The 15,501-nt window shown below is 43.3% G+C and overlaps 1 protein-coding gene across 10 annotated transcripts in view; it reads right to left on the reverse strand.

The window, feature by feature from the left end:
- VPS13D (vacuolar protein sorting 13 homolog D) overlaps positions 1-15,501 on the reverse strand; it is a 244,422-nt gene that overhangs the window by 222,035 nt on the left and 6,886 nt on the right. For 9 of the 10 annotated variants that reach the window (XR_003003764.1, XR_003003763.1, XM_024749924.1 and 6 more), the window contains 8 exons: positions 12,643-12,720; positions 10,405-10,595; positions 10,227-10,307; positions 7,331-7,447; positions 4,513-4,617; positions 3,130-3,300; positions 2,612-2,712; positions 1,615-1,783 (listed from right to left, as the gene is read on the reverse strand). Coding sequence is in view for 8 of the 10 variants with exons in the window: in XM_024749924.1 (XP_024605692.1) it covers positions 1,615-1,783; positions 2,612-2,712; positions 3,130-3,300; positions 4,513-4,617; positions 7,331-7,447; positions 10,227-10,307; positions 10,405-10,595; positions 12,643-12,720 (1,013 nt within the window). In the remaining 2 variants the exon portion in view is untranslated. Of the gene's footprint in view, positions 1-1,614; positions 1,784-2,611; positions 2,713-3,129; positions 3,301-4,512; positions 4,618-7,330; positions 7,448-10,226; positions 10,308-10,404; positions 10,596-12,642; positions 12,721-15,501 lie in introns of those variants that run through there. The other variant, XM_024749925.1, reaches the window with a different exon arrangement.

The raw sequence follows: 15,501 nt of genomic DNA on the forward strand, positions 1-15,501 counted from the left end.
CCCGTGTCCCCTGCATCGGCAGGCGGACTCTCAACCACTGCGCCACCAGGGAAGCCCTCCTCCAGCTCCTTTATTTTCATATGGGACATTACCAAGAAAGTGGTCATTTTCATTTGTTTCATGCTAGTTAGGAAAGAACAGCAGTGGCCAGCTACATGCTAAGATGCAAAAGAAAGCAGAGGTAGCTATCCTAAGCTGTTTCTTATACGCTACGATTAAGAAAGGATATTATATGTGTTTACTTGCTCACCTCAGTTGTAATTTAGATTTTTCTCTCCCTCCATGTCTTCGCCTGTGCCTTTAAGAAAACCATCCAAAACAAAAGGTCTGGTTTATTCCATCCTTTTCATAAGGTTTCTATGTCAGTAACCATGCCTGACACTGGTGAAAAAAGCACTAGCAAATTGAGTGGGTCATGCCCGGGGTGCTGGCAGAAGAGGTGAAAACACCCAGGGGTTCAGCACTGCCACTGGTTACCACAGTGGGGTGCTCTCATAGGCTGAATGTGTCCCCCCAAAATTCATATGTTGAAGTCCTAACCCCCAGTGTGATGGGATTTGAAGGTGGGGCCCATGGGAGGTGAACAGGTTTAGATGAGGTGATGAGCATGGAACCATCATGATGGGATTAGTTGCCTTACAAGAAGGGGAAGGCAGACAGATCTCTCTCTACCCAGGAAAGGCCAAGTGAGCACACAGTGAGAAGGTGGCCGCCCACAAGCTAGGAGGCTGGTCTTCCCCAAGAACCGAATCTGCCAGCACCTTGATCATGGACTTTTCAAGCCTCCGGAATTGTTAAGAAATAAATGTCTATTGTTTAAGCCCCTCAGTCTGTGGCATGTTGTTATAGGAGCCCAAGCTAAGACAGGTGCTAAAGGGAAGCTTAGAAGAATTTACTAAAGAAAGAGTGAATTAAGAGATAGTACGCAAGCCAAAATACCGGAAACGTTCTAAATTGTTATTATAAAAACAGATGCTCACAAAACCGAAACAAATCGAGGAGACACTCCCTACTGCCTTCCCCCAGGAGACAGAGGCAGATAGACTAGAGCAGGGAGGGAGCTTCACACCAGGGCTCCAGGACTGCTGGTTCTAAGGGTCTCTGGTCCTGCAGGTAGCTAAAACAGAAGCTTGCCTTCACCCCTACTTCACACCCTCGGCCTAGCCTCTACCTCCAAAACCCCAAGGTCAATCAAGTCAATTGGGATTAGGGAAAATGTGGGCCAAAGTCTACAGAGATTAGTTATAGACTTTGCAGGAAAAGAATTAGGATCAGGTGTTGAAGAGACCTGAGTGACTAGATGGAATGTCTCTCTGGGCCCCGCACGGAGAGCTGGGGGGGGCGGGGAGTGGGTAGGCCTGGCAAGACCACGGCCCCTTTCTCTTCCTCCCACCCCATGGCCCAGCTCTCCTCAAGCAACAGAAGGTGCTTCCTGCCAAGGCAAAGCTGGGCCTTCCAAGAAGCTCTCACCCTAATAAGACCGACTTTATCCTGTAATAACTATGATCCCGAACAAAGACTTTATTTCTTCACAGGTTCCCTTTTCTTCAGCCTTTGAGAGACATCCTTACCCTCTGACTGGAGACGAGAAATGAGAGACAACAGCCTCCTCACCTTGTCGTCTGCAGACAGCAAGCCTCCTTTCAACTTGGTAAAGTATTTGTCAGTGTAGGACACGGCATCGCGGGCCCGGCGCAACAGGAAGTCCCACGTGCAGCGCGTCCTCTGCTCCCGGATCTCATGCAGGTTGGCATTCAAAGCAAAATACCACCACTCTCGGCAGCTGAAACAGTTCATAACCATCTAGTTATTTACAATAAAAGCGATGAAAATGCTACTGACCCAGAGCAATCCACAACACATCACTACCCTTCTGAGACATCTCTTGTCAGCCATCTGTTTATGCCTCAAACTCAAATAATATTAGGCTAACCTCAACATATGGGGAAAGTTAATCTACTGGATCCTCAGTTTATGCACCGATTATAACACATTACTCTATTGGTCTGAATCACCCGTAACATCAACCCCTACCACAGAAAATCAAGAGGTGGCTATACAGTAAATACCATCGTAAGATAATCAGCAAGGATTTGACTATTAAAGATTTTAAATGGAATATTTCAAGGAAGACTGGAAATACACAGCATCTAAAAAAAGTTTTAATATATTGACTCATCAAGTTTAGCACATCTACATAAAAAAAGATTTATTTTTGCTATAGATGTTATCAAGTGTACTATATAAATGCTGACCAAACAACTTAGGAGAAAAGACACAGGGAAGTAGGTTCAAGAGCGCTGCAAAGTATTTACCACACAATCAGAGCCCACCAGAGCAACGCCAGTCTCCTTACTATATGAGGCTGAGAGGACCTTCTGAATTCCACTACGCTCGACCTAAGAGTAAACCCGCGACACCAAAGAGATATACAGTAGCATGTCAATGATGATAAACAACAGAAATGGCATTTTAAAGCCCAGAAAAGTCGACTGTACTTTTATCTCCAACCATGTGTAAAAGACAGTGAGGCATATTTCTGATCTAGGAACAAAAAAAGAACATGCTAGAAAATGCATTTCAGACACAACACTTAATCGACAAGCCTTACTTCTCAGATACGGCCACTTTGGGTTTCCATTTTCGGAACTTCAACTGCCTCTCCTTTCGTTCCAGCTCCTTGAGGAATTCCATGATTTGCCGGTATTGCAACTTTTTATTAGAGGTTAAGAGACACTAGGTTAGAATTGGTTTGTTTCTTTTGCTCAGTTAAGACATATACGTCACAGGAACAAGTCATATTAGTCAACCCACTGAGCTGAAATCCAGTGCAAACTGCAAGACTAAACTCTGGCACCAGCGTCAACGTCTCTCTGAACAGTCAGTAAAGTACGTAAATTTACTGTCTCTCTTGTACTCTTTGTTCAGCACTTAAAATATCAAATCAAAACTAACCTGAGCCCCACCCAATCCAACTATATAAAGACAGTGGGTTCTGCACCCACCACAGCCTGGTCTCACGCACACTTCCTTTCCCACGAGGGGACCTCGAAGTATCCAGACCCTTCTATCAACACGTTTCCTTCACCCCAGTTACCAGTCCGATAGTTCCAGGGAGAAACAGGGAACCTGAGAGAGTTTCAAGGGAATGGTCTCCAGATGAATATCACATTCAATACGGGGAGTGTGCCGAGACCTCAGAGGCTCTTTCGAGCAGTTTCTCTTCAGAAGAGCAGACGCGCACACAGGCTCCAAGATGTAGTGATGATTTCGACTCTCCTTGCTCTTGTCCATGGCCTCCTGAGTGTCACAAGAATGGCTGTCATCATAGCAAATGTTTTCAGGATCAAGTCACCTGTTGGAATGCTGTCTAATCTACAGCATGTTATATCAGAATCCAAAAGCAGGATAAAACTGGGAATCTAAAGCTCTCTAGCATTTTAAAATTTTTAGTTATATTTCTTACAGGTAATACACGAGGTAATACATCCACGTGGTTTAAAATTTAAAAGGCAAAAAAAGTGCAACCTCTCCTTCCGACTCCCATCCTCCAGCCACCCACTTACCCTACTCACAGGCAACCAATGACACCAGTTTCTTATGTAATCCACCAGAAGCATTCTGTACATAGTCAGCCAAATGCTAATTTTCTGGTTTTTTAAACCGTTCTTACACAAATGGCATATATATGCTCTTTTATCTTGTTTTTTAAACTTAATACTGTATCTTAGAGACTATTACTTATTCATCGTAAAGATCTTTGCCTTCGTTTTTGTAGTTGCATACTGTTCCACTGTATGGATGCACAGTATTTATTTAATCAGATTAGCAAAACAAAAACCATTCTGCACAATAGCACGCAAGCCAAAGATAATCGTGGTTGAGGGAAATATGAGTCCTTTTTCTCCATTTCACTTAAACCACCTACAATTTCTTTGCAAAAAGATTAAACTGAGTTTTTTTAAATGCCCTTCACAAACAGTAATACTTTATATCCAATGATTCATAATGACTTTCTAAGTATTTCTCAAAGGAATGCCACCGAAGGTGAAATTTCAACATAAAATGTTGTAAGAAAGCTCTTCTTTAAGAACCAGATCTGGTGCTTCATTCATTAAAAATCTGGATGCTTAGTGCACTGGTGGCTAAGAGAGTGGAGAATGCTAGTATGTTAAGTGCATGCAGTGGAATACCATGTAATAGTCACAAGCAATGAATCAGAAGTATAAGCAGCAGTACTGATCAATCTTAAAAACAGATTTAAGTGGAAAAAAGCAAACAAAGAAATCAATAATACACTATAAATGTAAAACATACACAAATCCCTATATATTGTTCAGAGTTACAGACACAGCAAGTACCTCAAGCATACATACTCGAGGGCGCACGCCTACGCAGGGAGAGGGGGTGGGAATGGGAACAGAGACGCAGAGAACAAAACCTTATGTGGCAACAATACTACACCACTTTACTGCCGTGCTGTGCTGTAACAAAGCCCTGCCACAATCATACCTGTAACTCCACCTGAGGCAAATCCCCCAATAAAGTGCAATCGACATCCCAATAGATGCTAAACTCTGCCACATCTAACTGCTTTTTCCGCATTAATTTCTGCACCTGAGGGAAGACAGGGAAGAAAACAAGATGATTCTTTATTCACAAATTTATCCATTCATTCAACAGGCCATTTGTGAAGAATCATGCACCGGGTGCTTTGCATGGTGCTGAGGATACAAAACTGAATGAAAACATGGTTACAGAGTTCAGAATCTAACTAACTGGAAATACAAACATGCAAATAATTTTAATTAAGCAGAGGGAGGCAGAGGAAGAATATATGAGATGCCACGAGCAAACAAAGAGAAAATGTCACTGTGCAGATGAATATCAAAAGATGTGTGCGTTTCAGACAAAGGGTGGGAAGGAGGGACTGGGACACATTTCAAGGAGTGGGGCCAACGACACAAAAGGCCTGACAGCTGCAGAAGACGGCGAGCACATCTGTGTAACTGCAGCACTGTGCTCAGGGACGGGGCAGTATCGGCTCACGTGTATGGACACACATTTGAAGTGAGGAGCTAGTTAAGTGTTGAGAAAAGTAGGTTGGAACGTTACTAGGTGTACTAGGTTGAAGAGTCCCCCCCCGCACTCCCCAAAATTCATGTCGCCCCAGAACCTGTGAATGAGACCTTACTTGGAAATAGGGTCTTTGCAGATGTAATCAAATTAAAATGAGGTCATACTGGATTGGGGTGGGCCCTAATCTAATCACTGGTGTCCTTATAAGAAGAGAAAACAGACACATGGGGAAGAAGGCCATATGAAGATGGAGGCGGAGACTGGAGTGATGTATCCACAAGCCAAGGAACACCAAGGCATCCGCCGGAAGCAAGGAGAGAGGCATGGGACAGTCTCTCCCTCAGAGCCTCCGGGGCGAACCAACCTTACCAACACCTTGATTTTGGACTCAGGCCTCCAGAACTAAGGAAAATAAATCTCTGTTGTTTTAAGCCACCTAGTTTGTGGTGATTTATTATCATAGCCCTAGGAAACAAATACAATAAGAAGTCTGTCATATTAAGGAGTCTAGATATCATACTTGAAGGGACTTGGAGCCACTGAGGGTTCTGATGCAGGCATGCACACCAGGACCCGGTATGGGTTTACATAACTCTAGCAACAGTGCAAAGTGGAGCTTCCCCCGACGGAGTCATGGGTGTGTCAAGATAATGAGCAAGTTTATACGATCGAGTTACATTTTAGGAATACAGCGACCCTTGAACAACATGGGAGTTAGGGGCGCCGACCCTCCGCGAAGTGGAAAATCCACGTATAACCTTATAGTCAGCCCTCCGTATTCGAGGTACTATTACATCCAAGGATCATGTAATACTGTGGTATGTATTTAGTGAAAGAAATCTGCATCTAAGTGGACCTGCACAGTTCAAACCCATGTTGTTCAAGGGTCCACTGTATTCGGTTACTCTGAGCTAAGCACCTCCAGCCCCAAGCAGCCACATCCATTTGCCCCAGTGTCCTATACAAATACCATGAACCTTCTCTGTGTGCCATGACGTGGGAAAGGTTGAGACGCATTGGCACAGAACGAATCAAGAGCCTAGGATGGAAGCAAGGAGGTCACGGAAGTCAGGACTTTACTGAGCAAGGCAGAAGCTGGCAGGATCCTGAACTCAGACAGTCGCGGTGAGGATAAGCGTAAGAGCCACATTTGACACATTTTGCGGGAAAAACTGGCAGGACACTGTGACCAAATGCATATGGAAACTGAGGAATAAGAAGTGAAGGGATGAGCACAGGCTTCTAGGGACTAGCGTCATGGGTAAGAACACGTGCTCTGAAGCAGGGCTGGCAAACCTGTTCTGTAAAGGGCCAGAGAGCAAACATTTAGGCTTTGGGGGCCATTCGTTCTCTGCTGCAGCTACTCAGCTCTGCCACGGCAGCACAAAAGCAGCCTTAACAACATGTAAATGAACAGGCGTGGCAGTGATGCACTAAATCTTAATTTACAAAAATAGGCGGGGCAGATTTGGCCCCCAGGCCACAGTTTGCCAACCCCTGATCTACAGCCGGTGCACCTGGGCTCCAGACCCAAGCCCACCACTCACTCATCCTTCTGCTCCTCAGCGTCCTCAGCTGTAGTGCAAGGATAACAGTAGTGGAGGTTACTGGGAATTCAATGAGATAAGTCATGTGAAGCACTAAGAGCAGTGCCTGGCACATAAAAGGGCTCTAACGATGTCAGTTTTCATACGTGTGTTTGTAACATTTGGTAACATGTTAAGAGAATGAAGGAAAACAGCTGGTTTCAGGGAGTGAAATGGGCAGGTGGAATATAATGGGATCATTTTGATTATAACGAGCCTAAATACCACAGAGGCGTCCCATAGGTAGTTAGAGACCTTGAATCTGAAGGTCAGAAGAGGGGTGGAGAATGGCCCTTCGAGATGCGGGCGCCATCGGCAAATATTCCCAGGTGGCTGCCAAAACTATAAAACAGAATGAGCATACCCCGAGAGTGCATGTAATGTAAGAAGAAAATCAAAGATAAGATCCTTTCTGCACCTCAGTTTCTTCGTGTACAAAATGTGCCAACGTTTAATGGATGAATTAAATAAGAACAGGTCAGAAGAAATTAACTGTTTCCCTATTTCAGCAAAGGAGACAAGAGACATCCATCCACACCCTCCAAAGAACATGGAGAAGAAGATCGTGGTCTCATTTAGCTAACACAAAAGGACACAAGGCAGAGCCCTAAATGCTCCAGACCGAGCGCTTTCTTCCCAGTTTGCAGTCGTTATTTCATACTCACAGGCTCGTTCACAGCATTCTGCATGGACACATTCTTAATGCAGACGCCAAACGCAAAAGGATGGGAAGGATTGGTAATACCATCTTCAAAGCGCAAATGGACATCTTGAATTTTTAACTGCAGCGGGAAAAAAAAACACATTTAGACAACTGCTGCAGGTAGAATACCACAGGCAGGAGTCTACTTAAGTAAACCACAGCAGGCATTTTACACAAACGCATAGCTTATGTCACACACACACCCGATAATCTAAGTTCCTCAGAGATTTATAATCACAAACTGGACATGAATGACACTTCCTTGTGATCAGTGCCTTCTCAAGAAGAGAGTTACAATACTTTCATCAAATCGTTTCAGAAAACACCTTAAACACTGAAATAAAGTAGTACCATTGTATCTAGATAACTGTCCCTCCCTCTCTAATGATATCTTAATCTTGCCTCTGTGTCCTCAAACTTGGACACAGGAACACCAGCAGGGCATTTCCATTTTGACCTTATTTGTTACCCCTTGCCCCTATAGTGGGGCTACAGAAAAAGCACTCTGCTTCAATGAATTAAAAAATAATAACAGAAAGTGAAAAGACAACCCATAGAACGCAAGAAAATATTTGCAAATCATGTATCTGATGATAAGGGACTAAAATCCAGGATATATAAAGAACTCTTACAACTCAATAGTTAAAAATAAATACTTTTTTTGAATGGAAATGGGATTTGGACAGACATTTCTCCAAAAGATATACAAATGGCCAATAAGCACATGAAAAGATGCTCAACAACATTAACCATTAAGGAAACGCAAATCAAAACCACACTGAGATTTCACTTCACACCCACTAATACGGCTGTTATTAAAAGACAGACAGTAACAAATCCTGATCAGGATGTGGAAAAATTGAAATGTTCACACATTACTGGTGAAACTGTAAAATAGTTCCTCAAAAAATTTAACATATAGTTACCGTAAGACTCAACAATTCCACTCTTAGGCATATACTCAAGAGAACTAAAAACATACGTTCACACAAAACCATACACATGACTGTTTATAGCAGCAATATTCCTTATAGCCAAAAAGTGGAAACAACCCAAATGTCCATCAACTGACAAATGGATAAACAATATGTGGTCTACCATGAGAACTGCAAAAACTCTAGGTATGAGCACTCCATTCAAACGCCTACCCTAAGAGACCCGACCTAATTTTAACATAGGCTTCTAGCAGCCTAAGGCTGAGTCCCCAGGACATTCCATCCCCTTCCTGAGTTCCCATCTAGAAAAGCTCAGGGCTGTGTGTTCTAGCCGACGCCTGACAAGAGCACACCCGACCCCCTTCTTAGAGCATTTACCAAAAAGGGCTTCCAACTGCGAACCCTTTCTCTGTCCCTATGTGATGTGTCTCCTACAACTCAAGGACCTAAATGCCACTCCCTGGAAATGGAATCATCAGGAAGGACGGAGCCTCTGTCTCCCCCTCTCTGGGAGGACAGAAGCCCAGCTAGCAGACACAGCTGGCCTAATCATATCTACACTGACCAACCCTTTGTCATTTTTCATCTGAGCCCTCTCCCCACCCCCACCCCGCCCCCATTCTCCCTTTAAAAGGCCTGGTCACCTCTGTACAAACTGGAATGGAGCTCTGCTCCTTCCCCTACTGTCAGAAGTCACTGAATAAAGTCTGTTTTCACCACTTTAACTTCACTCCAGCTTTGTTTATCTTTGGCAATCCATCCAGTGGAATATATTATTCAGTCATAAAAAGAATAAAATCCTGATACATGCCACAACGTGGATGAACCTTGAAAGCATTATGCTAAAAGGCCAGTACAGCCCCACTGATGTGAAATGTCCAGACTAGGCAAATCCACAAAGTAGGTTAGTGGTTGTAGGGGGCTGGAGGGAGAGGGGAATTGGAAGTGGCTACTAGTTGGGTATGATGAAAATGTTCTGGAATTAGACAGTGGTGATCGATGCCCAACTTTGTAAATATACCAAAAACACTAGATTGTACACTTTAAAATGTGAACTTTACAGTATGTGAACTAAATCTCAATAAAGCTATTATTAAAAAATAAAATAAAAATAATGAGGAATTTTTTTTAAAAAATCAATGACAGCTAAAATAAATAAATAACTGCCTGGAAAAGATTTCAAAGCAGTCACCTCAAAGGTACTGATCTTTTCCCCCAATGTTATCGAAGTTATGAATCCAGCAACCTCAGGCTGTATTTTGGGGGGAAGTGGGACACCTTAAAAACACGTGGCCTGTGTCACTTTGGTACTGCAAGAAAACCCTGGAGGTAAGAAGCATGGGCTAACACTTACGACACACTGAAAATTAGTGTGAACCCTGCTCTAGTTTTTGAGGACAAACAAAACAATAATTAAAGCAGAAAAGAGGGCCAACAGCCCTAGCACTGAAACTCAACAAACTGCCTCCAGACACATCAGTGAGAACAAGTATCTAACTGGGCTGTTCACAGTGCACTACGGAATCAACTGGAAACCGCAACCAACCCCCCTCATTGTACAGATGAAGAAACTGAGACTAAGAGATTAAGTGATTTAGTCATGAAGACTCAGGTGACCTGGCTTCTTGGGAGGTAAATCCTTCAGCAAGTAGGGTTCCAATATTCATAAAGAAAATGAAGTGAAATGTCAATGAAATGAAAACTCCTACTCACACTAACTGAAGCAAGAAAAACCTGTGTCTGCCCAGAGCTGGACTCGCTTTTCAGGTTTTCCCTCTGGCACCGCCTATGAAAAGGCACACGTGAGCAATCAGCGCTCTCCGCAGACACCCTGTTATCAGTTAAACCCACAGGAAACAGCAACCACTTCAGCCTGAGCGATCCCTTCTGTGTTCATACTTTATAAAAGCCATTAGGACTTACTTCAATATTCTCCACAATTCTCGTAACTACCGAGGCAGTAACCGAATACCAGTAGGACTCCCCTTTCTGCTGGCGTTCGTTCTACAAAGGAAAGAGCCGGTGTTAGCAGAATCTAGCGCTTTGCTCATTTCAAGTCTCACCACCACCGCTCTCATGGCCAAAAGGATTTCTGCCTTGCCTTCCACTTTTCCTCCAGGGCTTGAAGGAGAGCTTTCTTGCGTTCCCTTTCCAACAGCTTCTCCTTTTCATCATTGAAATCCTGTATTTTTTCAGGGGCTCCAATTAAGTGAAGGCTGGAGATGGAGATCACCCAAGGGTCCACATGGGGGCGATAGAAGGGAATCTGAAGGGTTACCTTCCCAATTAAGCCTGCGAAAAGGAAAGTCTTGTTAACTGTCTGCACACATTTTTAAATTCTATTTTTCTGTATTCTAGTTTTCTTTAAGGAGTATTATTACCATTTACTTTTTAATTTAAGAAAACAAGCAGCAAGTTTTCGTACATGTGAAACAAACATTAGTGGGCTGAGATCTGTAAGGACGAGGCATAATAAAGCAGAAGATGGAAAAAGGTCAGTGTAACTTTTTCACATCTAATGCAACATCTCCCTCTGGAAAATACCTCTTCCCCAACAGGACGACATCGTAAACCCCAACAGGACGACATCGTAAACTTCCCTGGGGTGTCTTTTCTTCCCATGGCACCTGTACTAGCCCGTGGGCACACACTCATCTCTTGTTCATTATTAATTAGCTGGTTGATAGGTACTTATTGGGAGTTATCAGACTCAGCAATATGCCCAATCTTGAACACAGCAACCAAAACGTAGGTCGCGTTGCAGTGGTACTCTATCGAGAAAGAATTCTGATTCTTCATGAGAACTCGGGCTGATGGGAAAGCTATAAATGGCCTGGTAGAATTGTGACACTTATTTCCCAAGTTCTACCATTTCTCAAAGGTCCACACAGCCCAACTAACAATCTACCTCTGAAAGCAACACATGTTATCAGACTGTTATCATTACTGTCTAAGATCTAGAATTCGAGCAGGATCGATGTGTTATATTTAAGATAACAGAGTATCATTAACACCAAATGATCAACTGTGTAATCCAGTAACAGATGAAGAAATCTTACAACAAATAATGAAAAAATATTTTAATTTTGACTTTAGAAAAATGAAAGTAAGTTTTTTACATTTAATAAAATTTATATCATAACTGAAACCTTACACCAATTTTCACAACAAAGAATTTTAACAATAATTAGTGTACAGTTGCAATTCTAACCTAAATTAATTGGGATGACACTTATATGACAGCAAAATATAACTTCTGTTACATTTTATTTTTGCAGAACAAGCATAAAAAGGGTCACTTTTGCCAAAATATTAGAAAACATCAATTTTCCCTAAAAGCCTCTCTTAATCCTTTGATAGTCAAATAAGAACTCTCCTGGAAGTATCCACTGTTTCATCATTCTTGAGAGTTTCTTTCAGATTCTAACTTGTCAATGCCTTTGCTTGTGATTCTGGCAGTTCACCTATGACCTGAATTGACTTCAAGAAAGCCTAAATCTCTTGCAAGATTTCTATTTTATTTCACCTAGCAACTGATTTGCATTGTACTTGCACTTTATTGTAACATAAGTACCCTCAAAATCAGGGAAAGACTGACTGATATCAACAGGCTTGTTCAATGACGAGCAGTGTCTAACGAGGGACTAATTTTATAAGTGGTCACTTAATACAGAATATTTTTATTCCGTGATAATTCTTGTTTCCTTACCAAATCTAGTAACTGCAAGACTCCGATAATAATTGCAAACATCGACTGAGTGTGCCGGGCACTGTTCTAGTCATTTTAATGCATTAACTCAGGGATTCCTCTCAACAAACCTGTGATATAGGCACTAGTATCATCCCATCCTAAGATGACGGTGCACACACAGAGTGGTTAGGGAACCTCCCCAAGGTCACACAGCCAGAAAATGGCAGATATGGAATAGAAACCCAAGCATACAGTTCCAGAGCCCACCTTTCATTCAATAGAGTAAACTGTCTCTTAGTAATATGAATTCTCTGAAAATAAGAACCCCCTGTATCTAGGATGGAAGTTCTCAGACTTTAGTAAACATAAGCATCACCTGGGGTGCTTATTAAAGATGCAGGTTCCACAACACTCCCTCAGAGACTCTGATTCAGTAAGTCTGGGGGCCACCTGACCTCCCCCCCCCCCCCCCCCCAAGATCATCCCGATACGAGTGGCCGAGAGACCACACTTGAAGACTGATCTGAACTCTATCCTTCCTACCCTGCCTCTTCCTGGTCCAACAGAGCCAAACTCAAGGGCTCTCAGTTTTCACGTCCCAACCGATAAAAGACTCAAAACTGCCTCCCACTCCCTTGTTCCACATACCAGCTTTGACTTCAAATGGTAATTCCAGTTCTTTCAAGGCATCTTTCTTTAAAGGCAAGTTTTCTAATTCAACAGCACCTAAAAAATAAAAATACCATAACATGTTCATCCAACAAATGCAGCAGCTGCCTGTTGTGTGCAAATCAACGAAGGGTAAAGGGAGAGTTTCACATCTAGACCCAGGCTATACCGATGTGCATTCTCTGTACTAATTTCCTGACCAGCCCACTGACATGTAAATAACAGCTGAAGCTTACCAGCAGATGAAGGATTTAGGCAGGGATCTAACTCTAATGAGCCAGATAGTAAATATCTCAGGACTTATCGTGTCTACTGTATATTCTCCTTTTGTTTTGTTTCTTTACAAGCCTTTAAAAATGGAAAAGCCATTCTCAGCTAACAGAGGGATCTGGCCAGTTGGCCGGTTTACAGATCCCTAGTTTAGGCTACTATTCCACCAGAGGACCATTAACATCTGAATCACCTAGAATGAAATGCAGGCTCCTGGGTCTGAAACAGAAATTTGCAATTTTTAACAAGCTCTCCTTACCCACCGCCCTCCCCCTCCCCCAAAATGTGTGTATTCCATACCACGTCAGAGAGCCCCTGTAAAGTTGGTCATCAAGAGGAATTTATACTCTCTCCTCTGGAGAGACCCCCTCTGCAGGTTCTCCTCTGCACCCTCCCTCGCAGGTATAATAACCAGTCAGAGAGCAAAGGTATGAACAGGACCACCGCTGAAGGTCCTTTTCAGACCCAGTTTCTATAATTACTTAAATACAAAAGCACAAGATGACTCCAAAGCGGACTGAAGGATTAGTCACAAGGGTGCAGCTAGATCTCTCTCTCTCCCAGCTATGGAAATCAACCCTTTACACATACTGGGTTGGCCAAGTGCATTCGGGTTTTTATGGAAAAACCCAAATGCACTTTTCGGCCAACCCAGTACATACTGGTCCCTCCCCTGTGCCTAAGGCACTGTGCTGGCCACTGGGAATAAAAACAAAGGCAGGCAGGGTCCCCATCTTCAAAGTGCTGGGGAAACAGCCGTTTTATAAAGTTGTTCATTTGTGCAACACAAGTCAATTTCTGAGTCACTTAAATCTGTCTGAAATGTACTCTCAAGAACGGGGAGTACAGACAACAATCACCCAGCAACCATTAACTGGTAAGAGAACCCAGAAGAAAGGAGAGCAAGTCTTTTCCTCCAAAGACACACTAATACAAGAAACTCAATTATTTTCCCCTTTGAATGATTAAGACTTGTGCACTGGCATCTAAAGAAGTATTCAAAGCTAGCATTTTGGCAGATTCTGAGCAAATGCACCCAACTTATTTTTCAGACTTTTGCAAGAACATCTATTCACATGGGGCTCCACTTACCTTAAGACTTACCAAAAGGAGAAGTTAATAATCCCAGAGAGCCCAGATACAACCCTATATCCACACTTGGGGAGAAAATGAGCATAAGGGGGAAAAAACATGAGACACATTCCTTATCAGTTGAAACCGACTTAAAGGGAGGAAAGTATATAACTTCTGAAGAGCAACATTTGCAATCTGAATCATTCGCCCTATTTTTCAATACCCAAATCTGTCACAAAGGCAGACGGCCCCAGGTTTCCATGGCTGCTGTACAGAGTGGAGAAGTGGAAAGAACTGCAGGCAATCCATGCAATGAAAAATTAAAGAAGCTGAAGCACAGACAGCAAAGTAGGTGGTCTAGAAAGGAGAGGACACACAGAAAAGAATGAGGAGAAACGGCAGCCTATAGCAAGTCAAAAACAAGGGAATCAGGGACTTCCCTGGTGGCCCAGTGGGTAAGACTCCGCGCTCCCAATGCAGGGGGCCCGGGTTCGATCTCTGGTCGGGGAATTAGATCCCGCATGCATGCTGCAACTAAGTGTCCTCATGCCACAACTAAGAAGTCCACATGCCACAACTGAAAAAAAAAAAAGATCCCGTGTGCCGCAACTAAGACCCAGCACAGCCAAAAATAAATAAATATTTTTTTAAAAAGGGTAATCAGGCAAAACACAGATCAAAGGCTTCCTACTTCCCCACCCACTCATATGTACCCACAACTGGCCCTGCTGGAAAAGGTGCCTCCAAGGGACCAGGCTACAAAGCACCCAGCATAGGTGAGCACCTTATAGATAATAATGTTTGTTGATTTCCAGACAGATAATTTGCAGACTTATTTATGGATGGCTCTCTCATCCAAAAATTCCTCACCTCAGATTAACAAGAAATCTAGTCACTAGCTGGGGTGAATTTAGAGTAATACCTAATGACTACTCAATCTTCCTCCCTCAGCTCTAGGGAAGCCAACCTCATTTAAAGTGCCAACCTGAGGTTCAGAGCTTATTTAAAAAAAAAAAAAAAGGAGGGGGAATCTAAATGTATGCCCATGGCCCAGAGTTCAGACTCCTTGAACCAGCACTGGCAGCCGCTATCTTCTGGCCCCAAACCATCCCAAAGACACTCTGCAGGTTTCAGCCTTCTGCCTCTGCTCACATGCCTCATTCTGCCTGGAATGTGGTCACCCAGCCTGGGCCATCTATCAAAATCCTGCTAAGACCCACTCAAAGCCACCCCTAGAATAGCCTTCTCAGGGTCCTCCAGACAAGATGAATGACGCCCCTCCCACTGCATTATGCCTGTATCTCTAGTATAACAACGTAATACATACTGCCTTGTGTTACTGTTCACTTATTTCTGTCTCCAGGACTGGTTAATGGCTCTCTGAGGGCAGGGATTATAGAGGTGGAGCTGGGATGATGATGACGATGACCATGATGATGATGACGATGAGGAGGAGGAGGAGGGAGGAGGAGGGGGGAGGAGGAGGGAGCAGGG

The sequence above is a fragment of the Neophocaena asiaeorientalis genome, unplaced genomic scaffold (assembly GCF_003031525.2).
Source record: "Neophocaena asiaeorientalis asiaeorientalis breed wild unplaced genomic scaffold, Neophocaena_asiaeorientalis_V1.1 scaffold275, whole genome shotgun sequence".
NCBI classification, from domain to species: domain Eukaryota; kingdom Metazoa; phylum Chordata; class Mammalia; order Artiodactyla; family Phocoenidae; genus Neophocaena; species Neophocaena asiaeorientalis.